The 19670-nt window shown below is 36.1% G+C and overlaps 1 protein-coding gene across 5 annotated transcripts in view; it reads left to right on the top strand.

The window, feature by feature from the left end:
• Window positions 1-19670, top strand: part of SMYD3 (SET and MYND domain containing 3) — a 381469-nt gene that overhangs the window by 307071 nt on the left and 54728 nt on the right. For all 5 annotated transcript variants that reach the window (XM_071429172.1, XM_071429190.1, XM_071429182.1 and 2 more), the window contains 2 exons: window positions 63-165; window positions 6674-6784. In XM_071429172.1, coding sequence (XP_071285273.1) covers window positions 63-165; window positions 6674-6784 — 214 coding nt within the window. The remainder of the gene's footprint in view (window positions 1-62; window positions 166-6673; window positions 6785-19670) is intronic.

Here is a 19670-nt window from a genome sequence, read left to right as displayed (position 1 = left end):
AAAGGGAAATGGCAGTGGAGACTCCTCTGTTAAGTTTTTTTTCTTTCTTTTACCCCTCACAGCATGTCTTTACTGAACCACAGCTGTGACCCAAACTGCGTGATCGTTTTTGAAGGATACCAGCTTTTACTTCACTCTGTCCGAGAGATCCAGATTGGTGAAGAGGTAATTAACTTGTCCTCCCTTCCATCACAGACACCTGCAACAATGACATCTCCCTAAATAAATTCCAGACTGCTGGGCCACCAGCTTAATATTTTGATGATATATTGATGCCACTTTCTAGCACATAGCTATCAGGAGGAAAATGATAAATAGAATCATCTCTTCACACTGCCTGGGCCCCGTAATCATTACTTCTCATAAATCACGAGCAGTCTTGATAAATTCCTGTTCCTCCTTTCCTCCTCTAGGCACTTCATTTTGTTTGTATTTGAGTGTCTTTACCCTGATGGGAACACTTACAGTATTTCTGAGTGGAATGCAGTGTTCCTTAAGTCATAGCAACCATAGCATTTGTCAGGCGGCAACCATGCAGTTGTAGTAAACCTTTCATTGACAGTGAAAGCAACAAAACAAGGTTTGTTTGCTTGTCCATTTCACTAGGAAAGACTTCAAAATATCCTTTTCAAGAGATTTGTGATTTGATCTAAAGTATTCTCTGCTTTTTTGTAAATAGCACTTGTATTAATTTGAAAATAAGCATTTGTGGCTAGAAATCAAAAAAAAGTTTTGTAGCAATGCAGTACTGAATTTGCTTAATTCAGTAAGACCTGAAAAGTGTGCATATATGTAATTTCAGATGCATCAATGACCCACACAGTCCTAGCTGTTGGTCATTTCAAAATCATAACCTAATGCAAATATGATTCACACCTGTTCTTAAAACTCTGTGAATATGAAGACCATACTTATTTTGATTTAGACATGGTATTTATTTACGTGCCCATGAAGTTTTTTCTTTTTTAATGTATTCTTTCTCAAAGATAGTAGGGCATCAAAGTAAGTAAATGGTTGAAAATTTTTTTAGGCCATCAAAATAAGTAAGTGGTAGAATATTTTTTTCAGTGAAACATTGTTAAGAAGCAACAGAAATGTTTTTGCATGCTTACGTTTTTGCCAAGAGAAATCTTTCAGGATGCAATATATGTTCGTGGTGCTATTAATTATTGACATTTTTCAGTTCAGCATTCTTGTTTAAGTGTTGTTATAGACACCTTCCTCCTATTTTATCCATAAACCATAACTTTCCTTATGGCTTCTCAGTTCACTAAGATGGGTTGCTTATTTAAAAATACAGTAGATTTTAATGAATTACCAGGAAGAAAATGGGTTTAAGGCTTAAGAGACAAAGTAAAGTAAAGTCAGTACAAGGTTAGATCTCTTATGGGAAGAGGAAAGGAAATAAAATTTTTGTGAGAGTATGTACAAGTCAGTAGTTCAATATTATTGTCAGTACCTATTTGCTTTTCCTTATACACAACTTCTACCTCTTTTCATTTTGTGTTCTGCATGTTGACCTTGATGCAACTTTCCACACTGCCTTTCTGCTTGCCTGCAGCAGGGTGAGCTCAGTTTAAGTGATAGCCAGGTATTGAATTTACAAACATATGTATGTGAAACTGTATCATCTGTTGTGAGCTGAGTTTTAACTTATATTACTGATGTCATGATCTGAGCTAATGAAGATACATGTCAGGGAGGAAGCTGATTGGGTTTCCTTAATAAATTGGGTGCTCTGAGATGGTAAGATGAACATTATTTCAAGTGATGAAGCAACAAGAAAATTATAATCACTAGAAATTTTCTCTTATCCTGTTCAAACTTACACTAGATGCAGACAGAATGAGATCCTCTATAAAATAATTAATAGAAATTAAACACTAAGATTTATCAGAAATAAGAAGCTAAGTAGCAAGTCAAGCTCAGATTAGTAGAGGACTATTCCATCCATACAGGAACATATTTTAGCACTTTCTGTCAGAGCACACTGCAGCAGTTTACTCACGCTAAGGAGTTTTTCACCACCTCTAATTGCAGGGAAAACAGAGACATAGGGAGCTGAGACGACTGGCCATTGTGGTCATCTCAGCATTCTGAACTGTGCTTCCAGAATCTCAGAACTAATTATAACCCCTTTTTGCTCCTCCAGATAATTACAGAATTACAGAATGTTTAGAGTTGGAAGGGACCTCAGAGATCATCTGGTCCCTTGCTGTGGGCAGTGACACTTTCACTAGACCAGGTTGCTCGCAGATCCATCCAACCCAGCCTTGAACTCTACAAGGGAAGGAGCCCCACAACTTCTCTGTGCTGTTGACTATTACAGTTAGATGATGTTAATTTGACAGCATACAAAGATTTCCTTTACTTGCAGCTCTTCTCAAAAATGAAATTTAATTGCTGCAAAGGAAGGTGAGATATGGGGAAGGATTATTAAAAAGCAAAAATTATTTGTCTAGAGATCATGAGGGCTCCTTTACTGGGAAAGTAGCCTATCACCTAGTTTTGTCAAAAAGACAAGCAGCCTACTCTTAAGAGGTCTTAATCATTTCCCTACCCTTAAGTAACCACTTCAAACAGCATCAAGATGTGTGCTATAATTTCAATTGACTTTTTATTAGTTGCTGAGTCTACCTGGTGTTTTGCAGGCAGACATGAGATGATTTCTCCTCCTCTCCAATCAGAAGTTGTATGGCTTCAAATCAATTACTCTTGCTGGGAGACAGAATGGAATAGCTGAGGTGCAGTTCTGCTCCAAAATGGGTTCTTTGCTTCTCACCAGCTTCAGAGTTCAGTTAGACCAAATTTGTATCTTTCTTCATAATATCATATAACTGACTGTACCTTAAGAGCAACATTTTTTTAAATACTGAAAACAAATAATGATTTCAGATGATGAGAAAATAAATCTATTTTCATCATAGATTTCAACCAATTATATCGTGTTTTTGTTACTGTAATTCTGTGAGAAGTTTTGTATCTGTGGATGCTTGACACATTACATTTTTTCCCATTTAAGCTTTTAGAAACAAATTTTTCCTTGAGTTAGGAGTTTTGCTGGTTTTGTGCCACTGCAGAAGGCCTTTTGATCTTATATGCCAAAACAGAAAGAGTGCAGACTGTTAAGCAGTTCTGTAACTCTGTCTCAGGAACAGATTTCTGTATACAACCCTCCCTAAGATTATGAGACTCATGATTGCAAAACCAAGAAGATTCCCTTTTTTTTGTTTTCCCTGCCTCTAGCATTGAAATACTTGATTTTAAATTTTTACAGAATTTTCTGTCTAGAAATTTTGTGGCTTATATTCTGTTACAAAACAAACAAACAAACAAAAAAAACCCCAAACCAAAAAAACAAAAACCCAACAACAACAAAACCCCACATAAATTAAGTCCACTGCATCGTGGCAGTACTGGAAAATTGTGTCTACCTCAGCTGGAAGATGAGGAACTGAGAAACTAACCACCATATCCATGATTAAAGAATTTCTGTGTCAGAGCCAGAAGCAGGGCTCAGACAGTGCTGTATTTCTAAGGAGAGAGTCTTAAGAGTCAATAAGTCACATGGCTGTTAAATAATTCCTTGCCTTCATAAATGTTTTTAATATATATTCTCCAATTTGGGGGGAAAAGATTTATTGCATTCTTTATAAACGATGCAATAAAGAGGCAAGCTTTGGTCAGTTCAAGAAATGTTTTAATTAGTAGCATACATCCCACATGCATATACCATTAAGACAGCCTTTGATAAATGGGCATATTTTCTAAATATGTACAAGTTAAATGATCCTTGCATCTAATGAAGTGATCCAAAATTAAAGCAAGGACAGAAGAGAGACTTGAATACAGAAATTTTGTTTTTAAACAACTAAATTATTAGTATAGGCTCAGTCACTGTTAGGTTGATCATGTTTCTAAATATTCTAGTTACATTTTGCCACTCAGTCTGCCAGCTACAAACATTTTTTCCCTAATGGATTTCTCCTGGCAGGGCTGGGAATTTGAACTTGGGCAGGAGAGACCCTAAGTTGTTAAAATGCTAAAAGGAGAGATAAATGTGATGAAGCTTCTTCTCCTCTTTCTGCCCAGTCATATGTTTTAATCCAGAGCATGTTGGTACCTGACTTTTCATATCCACAACTGTTTGGCAACCTCTGAAAAAGAAATGGTTTTTTTTAAACTTCTTCCTACCCCCAAGGTTTCTGCAACATAAATGAAAAAGGGGGGGTGGGGGGATGGAAACCAAAAATACAAAGAGCAAAAGGGATGAAGCCTGTAGGCTGGATAGGTGAGGTTTATTTGATGTTGGCTCTGTGTTTATTTTGCTGTATTATAACTAAACCCTGCCTAATGATGGTTTCATTACTAATGACAGGGTTTAAACCATTAACTTAAATATTCTGGCAAAGAGTAGACTAATTTCACACTATTTTTTCCCAGAAGATTCCTACTGTCTTGCACTGTGTCTGAACTTGGTTAAATCCTTTTTACTGTTGGATGTTACCTGAACCTAAAGCCCAGTAGGACATGAGTCAAAACCAGAGATGTTTATACAGAGGACAAGAGACAAGGAACAGCCAGTGTGTGAAATGATTTTGACAGAAAACACTTGTGAGTTGCAAGGAGACATGAAGATTGGGAGGCTTTTGATGGAGAGGGAAATTGGGTTTTGAATGTCTGAAGGATGAGGTTAGGACTGCAGCTTGGATGGAAAATGCTTTGTGGGAAGGAAGGGAGACAGATCTTTCTTACCGCACCAAGGGGGATTCAGATTAGGACCAGCTGTGGAAAGAAGTGAGGACAAAGTGGTTGGGGTCACTGAAGATGAGAAATCAGAGTAGGGCAACAAGGACTGTTAACTTGGGAAAGCAAGTGAACACAGTGGGCAAAGGTGTGAGATAAGGCTAAAGGACAGGTCTGAGGCTGGCACAAGGAAGAAATCATCCCATTGTATCAAAAGTGGCTATGCAAGGAGCTAGAATTTATGGCTAGAAAACAGGTTTAGGTAATCAGGTGTTGAGAATACAACAGGAAAATGATACTCATGTTGAGGAGTAGAGAAAAGAAAGAATAAGAGGGACATTGGAGATAATGGGGCAGAAGAGACAAAGCTTGGAAGAAAAGGATGGAAAATAAATAAGCAGCACAATTTCCATCCACTCACTGCAGAAAGATCAGAGGGAAGCCTAGGGCTCCCATGTAAAATATTAGTACAGACTGTTCTGCTGTGAGCCAGTAGTGGTGCAACTAATCCTCTCTTGGCTCAGACATGCACAAGCTGGGACAGAACAGCATTATCTAGAATTCTAAACCTAACAAAGTTCTCACACTTGCTAACTTTTGATTAATTGTGGAATTTTAATTTGTCTCTTTCATTAATTATACAATTAATCTTCAATTATGAGGCCGTATTTATTTTAAATGCTTGACTTTGCCATCTCAGTAGACTTCTTTTAACACAGTTCTCCTTCAATATGTAATCAAATTACACTGTAATAATAAATGAAAAAAATGCAGGCATTGTTTCAGTTGCTTGTTAATTGCTCATTCAATTAGAAAGCTCAGTAATTTGCAAAAATGCAGGTTCTGACAATGGATTTCATGGTCATTACTAAAATTGGTCAGGTTTTCCTGTAATTTCTTTGAATGGACTCTCATGATTTAACTGAAAACCATGTGAAAATTCTCCCAATTAGTCGAAGTGTCTAGGCTCAGGATGAAATAATGTGACCTGATTTTTTTTTCAGCTCTGACCCCCTCTGGAGTGTTTCAAAGTGTGTTGGGTGTATAGTATAATCACTGAATAACATGTGACTGTATACTGGTCTGAACTGAGCTGTTTTTTTGTTATATCCTTTTCCTTATCATTAGTTTGTGCCTGTGGAGCACTTTAAACATTTCAAGAACTCTACAAATGGTTAGTCCTGTAAAATTCTTTCTGGCAGGCATTAAAGTGAACAAACTACAGACTTCTCTGTAGCTCATTGGAATTCACTCTGTACAGTGTAAGAAGTTGAAAAATGGCACAAATTTAGGCACAAATTTTCTTTTATCATTTTAATAAATCTTCTTGTCAGTAGTTTCAACAACTTAGACTGCAATGCTTTTGTGCTTCCTTGGTCACAAGGGAAACATCACAGATACACTGAAAATGGGTATGGCATAAGAGGAATTCTCCCCAGGCTTAAACATATATTTGCAAGAAAGTAGGGGCTTCCCTGAGAAAAAAAAAAATTGGAGATAGTTGGATATTGTATAACACTAGTGGTAAATTACTCTTAAGCTCTGGAGCTGGACAGAAAATGAGATTTCATGCACAAGGGATTCAGAAACTTTATGCATAGCTTCTTTGCTATCTTTTCTTACTCTCCTTTCTTTTCTTTTTCTTACAAATAAGGATTAAAAGTTGAAATAGTGATAATTATGGGTGGAATTAATAATTTCAAACAATATTGATCTTGAAATGTGAAAAAGTGTTCTTCCATGGAAATTATTTTGCTCTTTTTCTCACCTTCTGTTGAAGTAGTCAATTTCTTCTAAAAAATAATTTATTAGCTTTTTATTTCATACTGGGAAAATGTTATATGCAAAAAATGTTGCCTCTGCTAATACATGCACAGAATATGGATTTTTTTGTAAAATATACCAACTCTTTTTTTTTTATGTACAGCTCACCATCAGCTATGTTGAATCACTGGTGCCTACCAGGGAACGCCAGAAGCAGCTGATGCGCCAGTATTGCTTCGAATGTGATTGTCCACTCTGCCAGAATCAAGAGAAGGTAGGCTGGGAGAAGAAATTCCTTGCTAGTGAAACAGAATTTTTTAAGGCCTGTCAGCAGCTTTCCTTCCTTATTGTAATACTTATCTTTTGCTACTAATTGAATGGCCAGAAGAGGGGAGAAAATTGTCTCTGCCCTCATTGCAGTGTTTGTTGCTGTGAAAGACAACTCTGAATGAAAGAAAAGCAGAAAATGTTGGCATTTTTCTATTCAAAAGAGTTATCTTGGAACTTCAACTGAAGCCACTTGTCTGATTACAGGAAGGTTGTGCTTATCCTCAAAATAATGTTGAATTAATTTTGCCAAACATCTGCATCACTAATTTTCAAGAACTATCAAGCTTGTTCAGCAGTTTTTAGAGAGAATGGTGAACATCCTTGAGTGACTTTGTACTTTTTATGCTCACTTTCATCCCAAGTTCTTGGAGTAGCAGGTCAGTGGTTGTAGCAGATAAACTTTTGTTGAGTGTGATCTCTTACTAGGGTTCAGCCTAGCCTCATTTGATTATATTCTGGTTTTCTTCATATTTATACAACCTTGGCACACTAAATTTGCCTCAGAGCCTGATGAGAGATTAAATGGAATAGGCAAAATGAGGCTGGCTTTATAGCAGCTTTTATGCACTTAGCCTCTTTTGTTATATGTACAGTTGCTCTTATTTTCACAAATGCTTGTTTGGAGTGAGTCACCTGCCATAGCTAAATGTGTTCCTGTAAGATTAGAAATAGTAAAAAGGTATTGATGAAAATGTAATTCCAAAGAGCATAATATGATTCATGAAATAATAGCTGCACAGAAAAACAAAAACAAAAACAGAAAAAGAAATCCCCAAAGTTTAAACTACAACATATGCTTTGATTCATCAGTAGGCAGTTCAAAAAAGAGAACACAGAAAATTTCAGGCTTATGACATAATGCTAAATTACTTCCTGTCTGTGTTTGCATTCTGTGCCTAATAAAAGCTGCTGCAATTCTACTCAGAGGCAGTGAAGTGAAGACCTCTTTTTATCTTTCTTTTAAAGATGGTCACTCAAGTGCCATGAAATCTTTGATTAGTTTTAGGTAAATGGCATCTTCACAGATGCAATGATGATTAAGAAAAATAAGCAGGCTAAAGAGTCTTCAAGGATCACTTAACAGTTTGTGAAAGGGTAGGCAAGTGGTATAAAGACCATTCAGCATGTGGAATGTTTTAGGAAATAATATCTCCAGGCTGGTGTATATGTCATGTAAGAATCAACATATAACATCAAAAATACTGTAGTGAAATTATATGTGCATATATTAATGAAAGCAATACTCTCATACATAGGTTAAAATTATTAATGATTTTTTTTTAATATTATTTTCATTTGTGTTCATAGCCTATAGACCTTTGTTTTGCCCTTTCACAAAATTTCCCTGGGAATGATACTGAGAAATGTTTGGAAACCTCTTTGTGACTGAATTCTGGAATTCTGTGCTTGTTGATTGTTACCATGTTAAGAGGTCTATGAAGGTCTAGAAGCATCATGGCAGCTTGATCTGTTAATGTCTATGAAGAGGACATCTTTATCCTCAGCTTCACGTTAGGGTGACTAAATGTTATCTGCAGCAGTCCTCATAGTATTGTGTTTCATTCCTCTGTGACGACTGAATTTGTAAAATCTCTACATGACTAGCTTGATTTGGGTTTCTTTTCCATTTATCTTAGTCACTGCTAGTAAGCTGGGAGTCATGTAACATTGCAGGTACAGCAGGAGATAATATTTTTGGTAATTCTGGGGTTTTAAACTACAAAATGTCTAGATTTAGATGCTTAAAGTTGATAAAATCATTCAAAACATCCCTGCTGAAATATCCCTAATACTGAGACAAATTTCCAAGTTATCTTAGAAAATTTTTAAAAAGCAAAATCTTTCTGAATAGAATAGGCAACAGCTTTAACTTTGGATCATCAAGAGTGGCAGAATCAATATTGTGAACCAATATAGTCAGCTAAAAGTAAATTCCCATATTGCAACATTGCTTTGCAGAAAAAAAAAAGATAGTTTAGTCAACAGCAATTCATCTCATGTATCTTTCTTATAGGTAAAAATGCAAATTCCAGAAATGCTTTATCCATTCAAGCAAGTTCTTGTGTGTTGGGGAATTTTTTTCAGTTGCAGTCATCTCATACAAAAAGTTAGAACCCTTTTTGAAATCACATTTATAGACACTTACATGAACACTTATAGAGCTTGTGTTACTCCAGTCTTGCTGAGTATGCTTGTGAGCTGCTGAACACATACTAGGTACTAGTGAAAGCTCTCAAGATGCACACATCAATTTATAGTAAAGTTTTAAGTCAAGTGATTTGCACTGTAGCTTTTATTCTACATCTTTTGTGATGTTTTAAAAGTGATCCTGCAAATCCCCTGGGAAATATGTTACAAGTTTATATGAAGAGCCCATAAACCTTATGTTTATTTGTACTTAGTTACATGCATCCTTATTTATTCATATTTATAAAAACACTTGGCAAGATAATTATCAATGAAATTTATGTTTCCTGCTGTATTTTTAAAGGCTTGTTCATTTAGTGTTAAATGCCTGAGTGAAAAAGGAAGATGGTATCAACTTTCTGTTCTCAAGTCAGCTACTGACTGCTAGTGACCTTGGGAAATTTGTTTTATTCAAGACCAACTTTTGTGTTTTCTAAGATCCAACCCTTATTTTTCATAACTGGTTGGAAGCCACCATTTCAATTGGAGCTCACCAGGTTTTTGACTAGAAAACAGATCAGACTGTTTTGGGGATAATTTTTGTGAATGTTCTGTGGACCTGTGGTTTGTTCAGTCTCTAAAAATGCAGTGAGAAGAATAATTTATACGTAATTTATACTTCTGCTGAGTTTTCTGGTGCCCAAAGGATAATGAAGAAAGGTGCTGTATTTTCTAAGGTATTTTAGCTTTATATGATGGATTTTTTAAAATGAAAATAATTCCTTGAAGCAGAATGGTTTGGGGTTTGTGTGCTTTCTGCCTCCCTCATAGCAAGAGCAGAGACAAGCAGTTCATTCATACTGTCTTCTGTAGAAATCCATGAAATTTGGAATGGATAAAAGAGGTTAAAGGAATGCCTTGAAGTAAATTGCCCACTCTTTAGACAGATAAAATTTGATGAGAAAAATTATGCTGCTCCATGAAATATATATAAACACAAAATCAAGACTGACACAGTTACATTTCTATGCTAGCTGACATGGATAACCAGAGTGCTGTTACAACACTGCCTAGATGTACGCAGTTCCCTTGCACAATTGTCAGGATTTGAGACTTTAATATCTCAGATATCTGAGATAGACAAAGGCTACATTTTCAATATCATGAAAGGGGCTGCAGCCCAACCACAGGGACCCTGCTGAAGGCAAAGTTACTGAAGTTTAGCATCAACTGATGCACACTGGCACTCACCAGACCAAGGGAAGGGTTCCATGGTTGAGCTGTCACAGTGCACTGCATGCAAAACCAGAGGGAAAATGACTGGTTCCTCACTGGTCACTGCTGGTGAAAGGACTCCAAAGTGAATCTTTGCTATACAGTAGTAGTTCTTTATCTTCCTCTCCAGCTGTGAGCACAGCCATGGAATAATCTAGGTGCATAGCTGCTATCAAGGATGAGAAAACACAGAAGCAAACAGTGGCAATAGCTGAGCTGGGAATCTTAAATAATTTTTGTGCCTGAGCCTCAATGTGAGCTGCATTTTAATTCTAAGGACGTACTATAATGCTGGCCAGTGTCTTTTAGCAGCAGCTGGTCAAGCAGTCTGGCAAGTACAAATACACCACTGTAAGCTGGTTAAGATAAGATTGAGGTGAATGTTTTGGTGGTTCAATTCCTGAGTAATTAAATGGCACTAACTACAAATCTAAACAAGACTTTTGTCCAAAGCTAGAAAAAACAAATCAGGAACTAGAAGAGGGGTAAAAACCATATCTTCCTAAAAGTCACTCATAGAATACGTCCTATCTGTCAATACTTTAAGTTATAGCTACTGTATTGTCTTCAGTTCATTGTATCTTTGACAGCTTTACACATTATTCTTTGCTCCATTTTAAGATCAATCTCGACTGTAATTCAGGAATGTGTGCCAAACTGAACTCTTGGCAACATATTACTATTCCAGCACATAAAAGCCCCTTCCATTAATTATAATTAAAGATGGGTTTACATTGATGACAAACATTTTAAATGAAGAACAGTTTTTTCCACAGTCATGAGCCAGAGAATTGTTCACATTGTACATCTTCAGCCAAGGATTTCAGGGACATTTGTGCTTACAGAATGGTTTTGTTATGAGTCGGGTTTCTTTTGTGGAGCCGAGATTTAATATTTTAGTCTAGCTTGGTTTTTGGAAAGCTTTTATTTATTACAAGGTCAAAAGCAATGGACTTGACTCTGAATCATTTTTATATTTGGTCAGTGTTTGAGTTGCCAAAGTTAATAACAACATAATGCCAGTAAGCATGTTATTCCTTTAATCATTTCTTTTGCTTTGAAAAAAGTACTTACTTATATTGCAGCTTGAATTTTGGTAGAGAACATCACAAGTCCATTTCCAACTCAAGGGCTCTCAAAATAAGGTCACCTGAACAGCAACCAAGCTATCAACCTCTACATAAAAACACCACCTACAATTCTTTACCTGTTATTACATAAATCCACCAGCTCTGTTATAAACCCACAACCCCCCAAAATAAATTCCTGAACCTGAAGTTTTGACATTATTTTTGTAGCAGAGGGAACAACTGTAGTTTAGAACTTCATCAAATGTAAGTAAATTGATCAAATTAGTTGCTGCAGCATATCTGTGGTTGATTTGCCTCACCAGGTTTCCTGAAAGAGACTTGAATATGACCAAAGATACATTATACAACATTTTCACCTTTGATCTTAGTGTTTGTTCTCAGCAATACCTTTGAAGAATATGTGGTTAAATTACATAGACATTGTTAGATGAAGAGTATTGTTATTGACTGTTGTTTGTAATTAGGATGTAAAAGCTTCATGCAAAATCACTATACTGGTGTTACTTGAAAAATGTCACTCCTCCCTCAGGGATCATATATTTAGGACACAGGAAACACAAAATTATATGTTAAGGAGTGCCTTTTAAAATTGCTGAATTGTGAAGTTCCATAACTTTGTGTCCCAGTTTTCCTATTACTTATTTATTTTTAGACGTTTACATTCTCACTAAGTTTCCCAAGTACAATATGAAAGATGAGACCTCCAAATTAATTTAAAAGATGAAGCCTGGGAAGCAAGGATTGTTGAAAACATTGTCTTTTTATACAGCTAGCTGAACATAAAACCCTTTGATCAAAGCAAAGACAAAACTAGGAGCATCTGTTTCTCTAGTCATGATTCTAAAAAACTTGCTAAGTACCAATGTAGTACCAAAGTGTGTTAAAAATTATCAGGATTTTGTTCCAATAAAATCCTAATTTAATTAATTTCTTATCAAAATACAGAGATTGCAATAGTTAATAGTTGCAGAAGTTTTTCATTCCTCATATTTTTTACTGTTTTGCCGCTAGAATTGCCTTTGAGGCAAACTACAGGATGACATCAAGCCAGAGATCAGTCATGTTTCACCCACCTACTCTTCCAGCCCTATGTCAATATAACCAGTGCCTACAAAAGTCAGTGGCAGTAATTGGAGCCTGCTGGGACACAATACTGTTTCTCTCCTTAGGTGGCTGGCTATTTCTTCCCTCTGGCAAGGCATTTGGTAGTGACATAAACCCTGGATTCATTCCTGAAATCCAGCAGTCTGACTAACACTCTTCTGTTTCTTTCAGAGGATCTTACCCTCTTGGGATGGATTTCCAAACAGCCAAGGACAGAGGGCTTTTATTTTTCTAGTGCCAAAAATAACAGTAAAAAACAAGGCAGCCGCTTATAATTTCTGGGATCTCTTGTTCATTAACAAAGGCATCATGTCTTCAGCTTCTTAGCATTTCTTACATGACTTCTGAGGTTCCTTCCATCTTTCAACATTGTAATTTTTTTTCCTCTAAAGTGCAGTTCCAAAGACAGTGGCAAATGCACTGTGATCATTTTTCCATGACAGCTTGCCTATCCCAGTTGCTTTGGGACTGCCTCAGTGTGCTCTGGTCACCACTTGGCAGCATCCAGCTGGAGCTCACTTGGGTTGTCAAGGTCATGGAAAGATCTGGCTCTTCTTATAAACAGACATGAGTTGAAAGATGTATGTAAACTCTTTGCCTTTTGAGGAGATCCTTAATAGGGCAACCTGTATCAGTTTGGTGCATTGAGCTCATATTTAAAGCAAATATAGAAACTGGGAGTGTGGCACCCTGCTGGGAGTCTGGCTCTCTGCTCATCTCAGTGGAGCAGAATCTCTTCCTTTCAGATCCAGCCATCTAATAGGAAACTTAAATCTTCTGGCAGATGTTGTAAGGAGAAACACTTTTTTTACCAAAGGAAGAGGGCATTCTCATCAACTTTTAGACTGTTGCAACTATATTTAAGTGCCTGGATCCTTCTGGATCCATCCTTTCTGGATGTCCAGCTTCCTTGGGAATATTAGAACTAGCTCTTACTGGTAGGATTTCTTTTTTCAGATGTTGTCATTCCTATAGCGGTCACTATTTGGTCTCTGCTGGATGAAAAGCAGAAATAAGAAAAGTCTCACTCTGGATTAGCAATCAAAAATAAACATAGAATATTCAGAGAGAAAAAGCAGTAATTTAAATATAAGGCTAGATCAGAAAAATCACTTTTCAAACACTTTTCCTGCAATGATTTTGGAGAGACTTTTTTTTCCTAAATATGTATGCAAGCCAGTCATTGCATTTTCTGAATTTGAATCTCTGAATTCTCTTTTGCTGGAGCTCCTACAAAATCTTGTGTGTTTCAACCTGTCAAGGTGGTTTCTAATAACAGTAGTACCTTAGGGAATAATCTTGATTTTGGATGCCTTTTCTTGATCTGTTATCAGTCATTGTTTTCTATTTTGCAGTGTGTTGGATCTTTTAAAATGCCATTAATTAGGTAATTTGATTGAAATATGATAGGTTTCAATTCTGATCCCATAAGTTATTAAAAAACCAAAAAGGATGTTGCAACTTTAAACTGCAGATTTCTGGACTGAATGAGTTTCCATTTTCTGGATACAAAAATCTCTCTGGTTGAAGGTTATCCCTTCTGGACAAAATAATATCTACATCAGAGCCAGAATGAGGTTTTTTCCTAGCTGTTAGAGCAGGCCCTATGGAGTAAGGGAACCCCACAACTCTCTTAGTGCTTCAGGCAATGGGTGAGATTCAGGTGAGTCCAGGATGTGCCCTGTATCTTTCTTCTAGATTCCTGTTCCAAATCAAGTAAAAATAGGAGCTTGGATCTTTTTTCTTTCTAAGTGTATATTTTAATGAGCTACAAATTTTAAAGAAAAAATAGAAGAAAGTGATTGGAAATACCATTTTTTCATTGGTTCTCTGGATGTAAGCAAAATCCTTTCTGACAGTAAAGCAATTTATCATTTACCTTTGAAAACTCAAACTAGGACAGCAAAATTATATGGGCTGACCATAAAGTCAGCCTTTGTGGGCATGCTGTATATTTTGATCCCTCCATTTTATTGCTTTGTCTGTTCTTAGACTCTCAGCTTTTGGGATAAATATTCTTTTTACTCTGTGCAATCTAAACCCTTGAAAAACAAGGTAGCTGTGATTCTGATACTGCCAGTTTTATAAATAATAGCAACATTAAAGTCAACAAACAATCTGAAATCACACCAACATGGAGGGAAAAAAAGGTGGAAAAGTAGTCTACTGTTTATCAGCAAATTTGAGAGTTACTTAAAATAGGACACAATTTTATTATCTCACTGAAATTTTTTGCAATATGCCATCTTTAATAATTTCAGCTAAAGTTTTTGTCATCTTTAACTCATTCCTTGTTGAAGACATTGCCCTGAAGACATCACCCAATACTACTCCATAGGAACCTTTTTCATTCTGAATAAATGTTGTCTACTATGGTTCTTATGATTCTCCTTCATATCAGTGTGTTATGTGTCTTTCTCTTCAGATTCTGAATATGCTTTCTGCATACTCCAAACTTCTGGTTCTTAATGCCATCCTCATTGTATACTATATACTTTATGATGCTCAGCAATTTGTGTTTTGTTTCATTTTTCGTAGCCAAAAAAAAAAAAAAAGAAAATTGTCCTGATAAATCTTTCCTTTCTTACAGTGTATTTTTGTCTGAGATTACTTACTGTCCATGCAATGCCCGGAAATCGCTAGAAATAAATACTGCAAAAACAGGAGGTGCAAATGCTTAGTAAAGATTAGATTCATTGCAGTGCCTGTTGTCCTAGTTTGCTGAAAATTCCAATCAGAGGAGAGGAATAATGGCTGGTTGTGTTAAGCAGGTTTGTGCACATTGAGCCCATAAGTATGACCATGGTTTTACCTTATATGGGTCAATAATAGCTTTAAAAAGTCTGGGAAAAGTTTAATCCAGTTGTCCTGATTTTTATCTGGTAATCTACCCATCTTTAAATCTGTGAACTAAACCATTCCCTCTCTTGGAAGAACAGCATATTCTGTGAACCCTTTCACTGTGATTGGTTTTTGTGGTGAAGTGGACATGTACCTGCACTGGACAAACACAGGTCTGAATGGCAAAAGCAGTACTGTATGCATATGTGTGTGCAAAGGTACATGCATGGAACATGCAAGGACAGTTTAAAAGCTCTTCCTATTTCATGAACACCACATCCAGTACATGGTGGGGTTGTTTTCTTTTGCTGCTATTTGTTTTGTGACCTTTGTTAGGTAATGTGAAGCACTATTTCATATCTCCCTTCATAAATTAGACGCTGAAATGCCCATTATCTGAGTAAAATTAAAAAGGTGACTTATTCTTTAGTATATGTCAGTATGGAACTTTTTAGAAAGACTCACATTGCTATTTTCCATGCCACATTGTGAAAATGCATCTTTCACTCTAGGCTTATTTAAATTAAGTGAGATGGCTTTCCTGCCAGCTGCCTCTAAGCTTTTAAACACTCTTTGCAAGCCAAATTTTATTTTTCAAATATTGATTGACTGATTTAGAACCGTGTGGCAAGGTCATCAGGTATCATGACTTCATTCTAATTGCTTTTTACAGTGTAATAATTCAAAACTGAGGTTCTGGCTGAATTCGTAGAAAGCACCATAGGTTGAGAAAGACAGAATCATCCTCTTCACTGCCTAAATCATTTCCAGTCCTTAACTAATATTCTCTGAGGTGTATTAAAGCAAGAATGAGCTCATTTGAATAACAAGAAAGCCTGTAACTTTTGAGACTGTAAAACTGCAGACTAAATGCTTTGGCTTGAAAAATTGCTATGATAAGCAATGTGCCATATCAGCTTCCTTCTTGCCATAATTTAATTCATGTCACAACAATGCAATAACTAAGCTCTGGTTATAAATTTTGTATTTGTGAGCTGTATTCTGAGACATGAAGAGAAACTTTTGTGTGTGTAGAAGCCAGCAGGCTTTAGAAGGCTCTGTGTACTCCAGCCACAAGAGTTACAGAGGACTGTGTAATTTTCTTGACCCACTGCAGGATGTCCTGCTGTTTTCCATGGGATTGCTCCGTGTATTGTATGGAAGATGTTGATTATACCATAAGCAGTGGTTTGAAGTGGGGACTGTAGTAAAACAGTGCATCGCAATTCTGCCCAAGACTTATCTGAACACCATCTTAAAGAAAAATATCTGGCCGCATCATATTGATTATGGTATGAATCTTGGTCTTAGTGTTGAATATAAAATAAAGCTCTTGCACTTCCTTTAACAATATCTAGACAACAAAATTTTTATTCTCAAAGTATTTCAAGTGTATGTAAAGCTTGCATAATTCCCAAGTTCTTGAAATGACTAAAACACTATAAATAATCTTTCAAAGTATTTGCAAACCTCTTCTTTGATTATATTAAACTAATATTAATCTAGTCAGAAGTCAAATATTTTGGCAAAACTCTAGAGGAGGAAACTCCAGGTATTGTACTCACTCAGAGAGCTGCAGTTGTAAAAAAATAATTCTACCTCCTTTATTCATGACCTTAAAAAACTTGGAGACTGGAGAGTGTGGATTTGAGAACTGATGCTAAATATTCAAGAAGCATACTAGTGAGTTAGGCAACCAGTTTTTATCAGTAGGAGTTTTGAGATCCAGCAAATATTTTAAGGTGTAGAGTGGATTAATTTATGTATGATCTTAATCATGTTGCATGTTCATTTCTAAACCATCAGCCTCCCGTATTTCACACCCATTCATTCAGAAAGCACATGCTGAAGTAAATACTATTTTTTTGCATTGCAGTATACATTAAAAAAAAAGAATTACTATAGCTACAATTTTATCATGTGGTATCTCATGCATTAAGATATTAAATTGTTTTGATATTAGTGTTCAAAAATAGTATCTAAATTAATGTCAGTATATCTTCAGTGAGAACCAAAAATTCAATGGGCACAAGTTCTTCAGATCACTGAAGCATATATTGAACTTCACAAGTAACTACACTTCTACTTAGTGAAGTATTTAGACATTTGCATAGATATTAACTTCAATGGGATTTATATATGCTTTTAAACTTAAACTTGCATATTTCAGTGAACTGATGAATGTGGATTGGATTATACCTTGTGAATAAGTGAAAATTCTGAGGATTTTGGACCTACAAATCTCTTCTGAGCCGCTAAATGCACTCAGTGGCACTCCATATCTCCACAGGTTGCAGAATTAAGGAATAAAGAAGATTTGCCTTATAGCTGTCAGTTTGTGTGCTGAGAGACCTAGAGATTGCCTTAACAAATGTGTAATGTCTAAGACAGTCTGTGAAATACCAGTCTCACTGTTGCTAGGGATTAGGCTGAACAGTATCCTTGCTCAGGTAGATGAACTAACACAGGGTTTGTTTTCATACTGATGCTGGAAATTACAATGGAATTACAAACGTGACAAGAATTTTTGGGTGATCTGGCATAAGGCCCTCTTTCACTCCTGCTAAGCTGTAAGTAATTTCCTTTGCTTTTCCTCACTTCCGGTTTTTATGAGTTGATAAATAGTGAACTTCTATTTATTGTTCTTCCCACTGTACAATCAATTTTTATTTCTGCTTGGATGGGAATTGTGCAGTCAGCCCTAAACTCCTGGCACAGGGAGATTTATAAAGGCAGAGCTGTTACAGACACAAAACTCGGCCCTGTTGCTCATCATCCTGACTGGGGGTAGGCACTGAGGTCTTGGGTCTGCACAGCGTCAGTCATCCCCAGGGGCCTGAGCTGTGCGTGACACAAAGATGGGCAAGTAGGACTCCAAAAAGAGTCCTAGTATGTAAGGGACCTAGTTTAAAAATAAATATGGTAAATGTTTTGGGCAGCAACCAGAATAACTTACACTTAACTGAAATTACTTCAGAATGCATTAAATACCTTATTATATACCTAATAAATGTGCCTTTCATTTGAGGAGTCTCCAGGTAGCAAGATGCTATGATGTAGTTTAGCTGCTTAGCCCTGTGTATTTATTATATTTTGATAGACTGTCTTTAGATACTATCATGCTTTCTGGCTAAGTAGCCTAGCATCCTTTTATACTGCTTTTCAAGAGAGAAAATGCTGTCTGTAATATTATTTGTTGAGATTTTTATCATAAAGAATAGATGTGAAACAGAAAAGGTATAATAACCACACTTGATCTGGGAGTATTATTGGGTTTAAATAAGTTCCATTGAGCTCTGATGTTTGAGACTAATAAAAACTTTGAGCTTTTTTGGTGTATTTTCTCTTACTACAGGAATTTTTTTATATGCAAAGTCTAAATATATATACACTCTAAAAGTTGTTCTGTCAACACACTTAAATATTAAATCACCATAATAATCAGTTATATATAATGCTTATGAAATAATTCCAAAGTGTATTCATAATTACTCTGTAGAGTACACAGCATTTTCATGAATGAAGTGAAAATAATTGCAAAAACATTGCCAGTAAAATTAATGATGACAAAGACTGAGAGAATAATAAACATTTCTGAGAACAGGTAAATAATAGAGAGTAACTGGAATTGCTGGTAAATTGAACCTATCGAAATATAATGCACCACCACTGCAAGGGTGTTCTGCATCTGAAAGGGGGATCTACAGCTATGATTTATTTCACCACATCTCAGACAGCTACAGGATAAATGTCATCATCTGATCTAGTTGCTCTAGACTTTCTTTATGGATAAAACGGAGAAGAATGAACACACTTTGACTGTTATTCATCTGACATATTTTAGAAGCCTGCTTTAGGATAATGCAAGTTGCACCAAGAGAGTGTTTCTTTGTCATAGAGAAGGGTGGCCCAAATATCTACATTTGAGCAAATGAATCTCAGCATGGGTGTCTGAACACAAAAGAAATGGAAAAACATTGTGTTTTCCTCTGGCAAGGAAATCTATAATCTTGAATCTATATAGCAAGGGAGTCCATAGGAAGAATGATGTCCATATTCTTCACTATAAAATTTTCTTCACGTTTATGAGATTGCCCGTGTATCATACAAAATACAGATGCAGTGATCTTTGAAAAGGCTGTTTAAAAATGTGTGTGTCTAAAAAAATCACAGAAATTAATAGCTGAAATGGGATTGCAGTGAAGGAGAATGGAGTATGACTCTGACAGAAATGGAATTACTATTTTCTGCTGTGCAGAATTGTGAACCTGGCAGATATTGGACTTGCAGCTGTAGAGGTTAAGAATTGTTTGTCTGATTGCTTCTCCTACCTTACAGTTTGGCTTAATTAAATCCAAGATGGACTTATCTTAGTCCTATTTAATTTTATTA

The sequence above is a fragment of the Agelaius tricolor genome, unplaced genomic scaffold (genome assembly GCF_023055355.1).
Source record: "Agelaius tricolor isolate 1412-34295 unplaced genomic scaffold, bAgeTri1.0.p SCAF_1, whole genome shotgun sequence".
In the NCBI taxonomy this organism is placed as follows: Eukaryota; Metazoa; Chordata; class Aves; order Passeriformes; family Icteridae; genus Agelaius; species Agelaius tricolor.
Note: the sequence above shows the minus strand (reverse complement) of the source record. Positions and strands in the feature narration are given on the sequence as shown.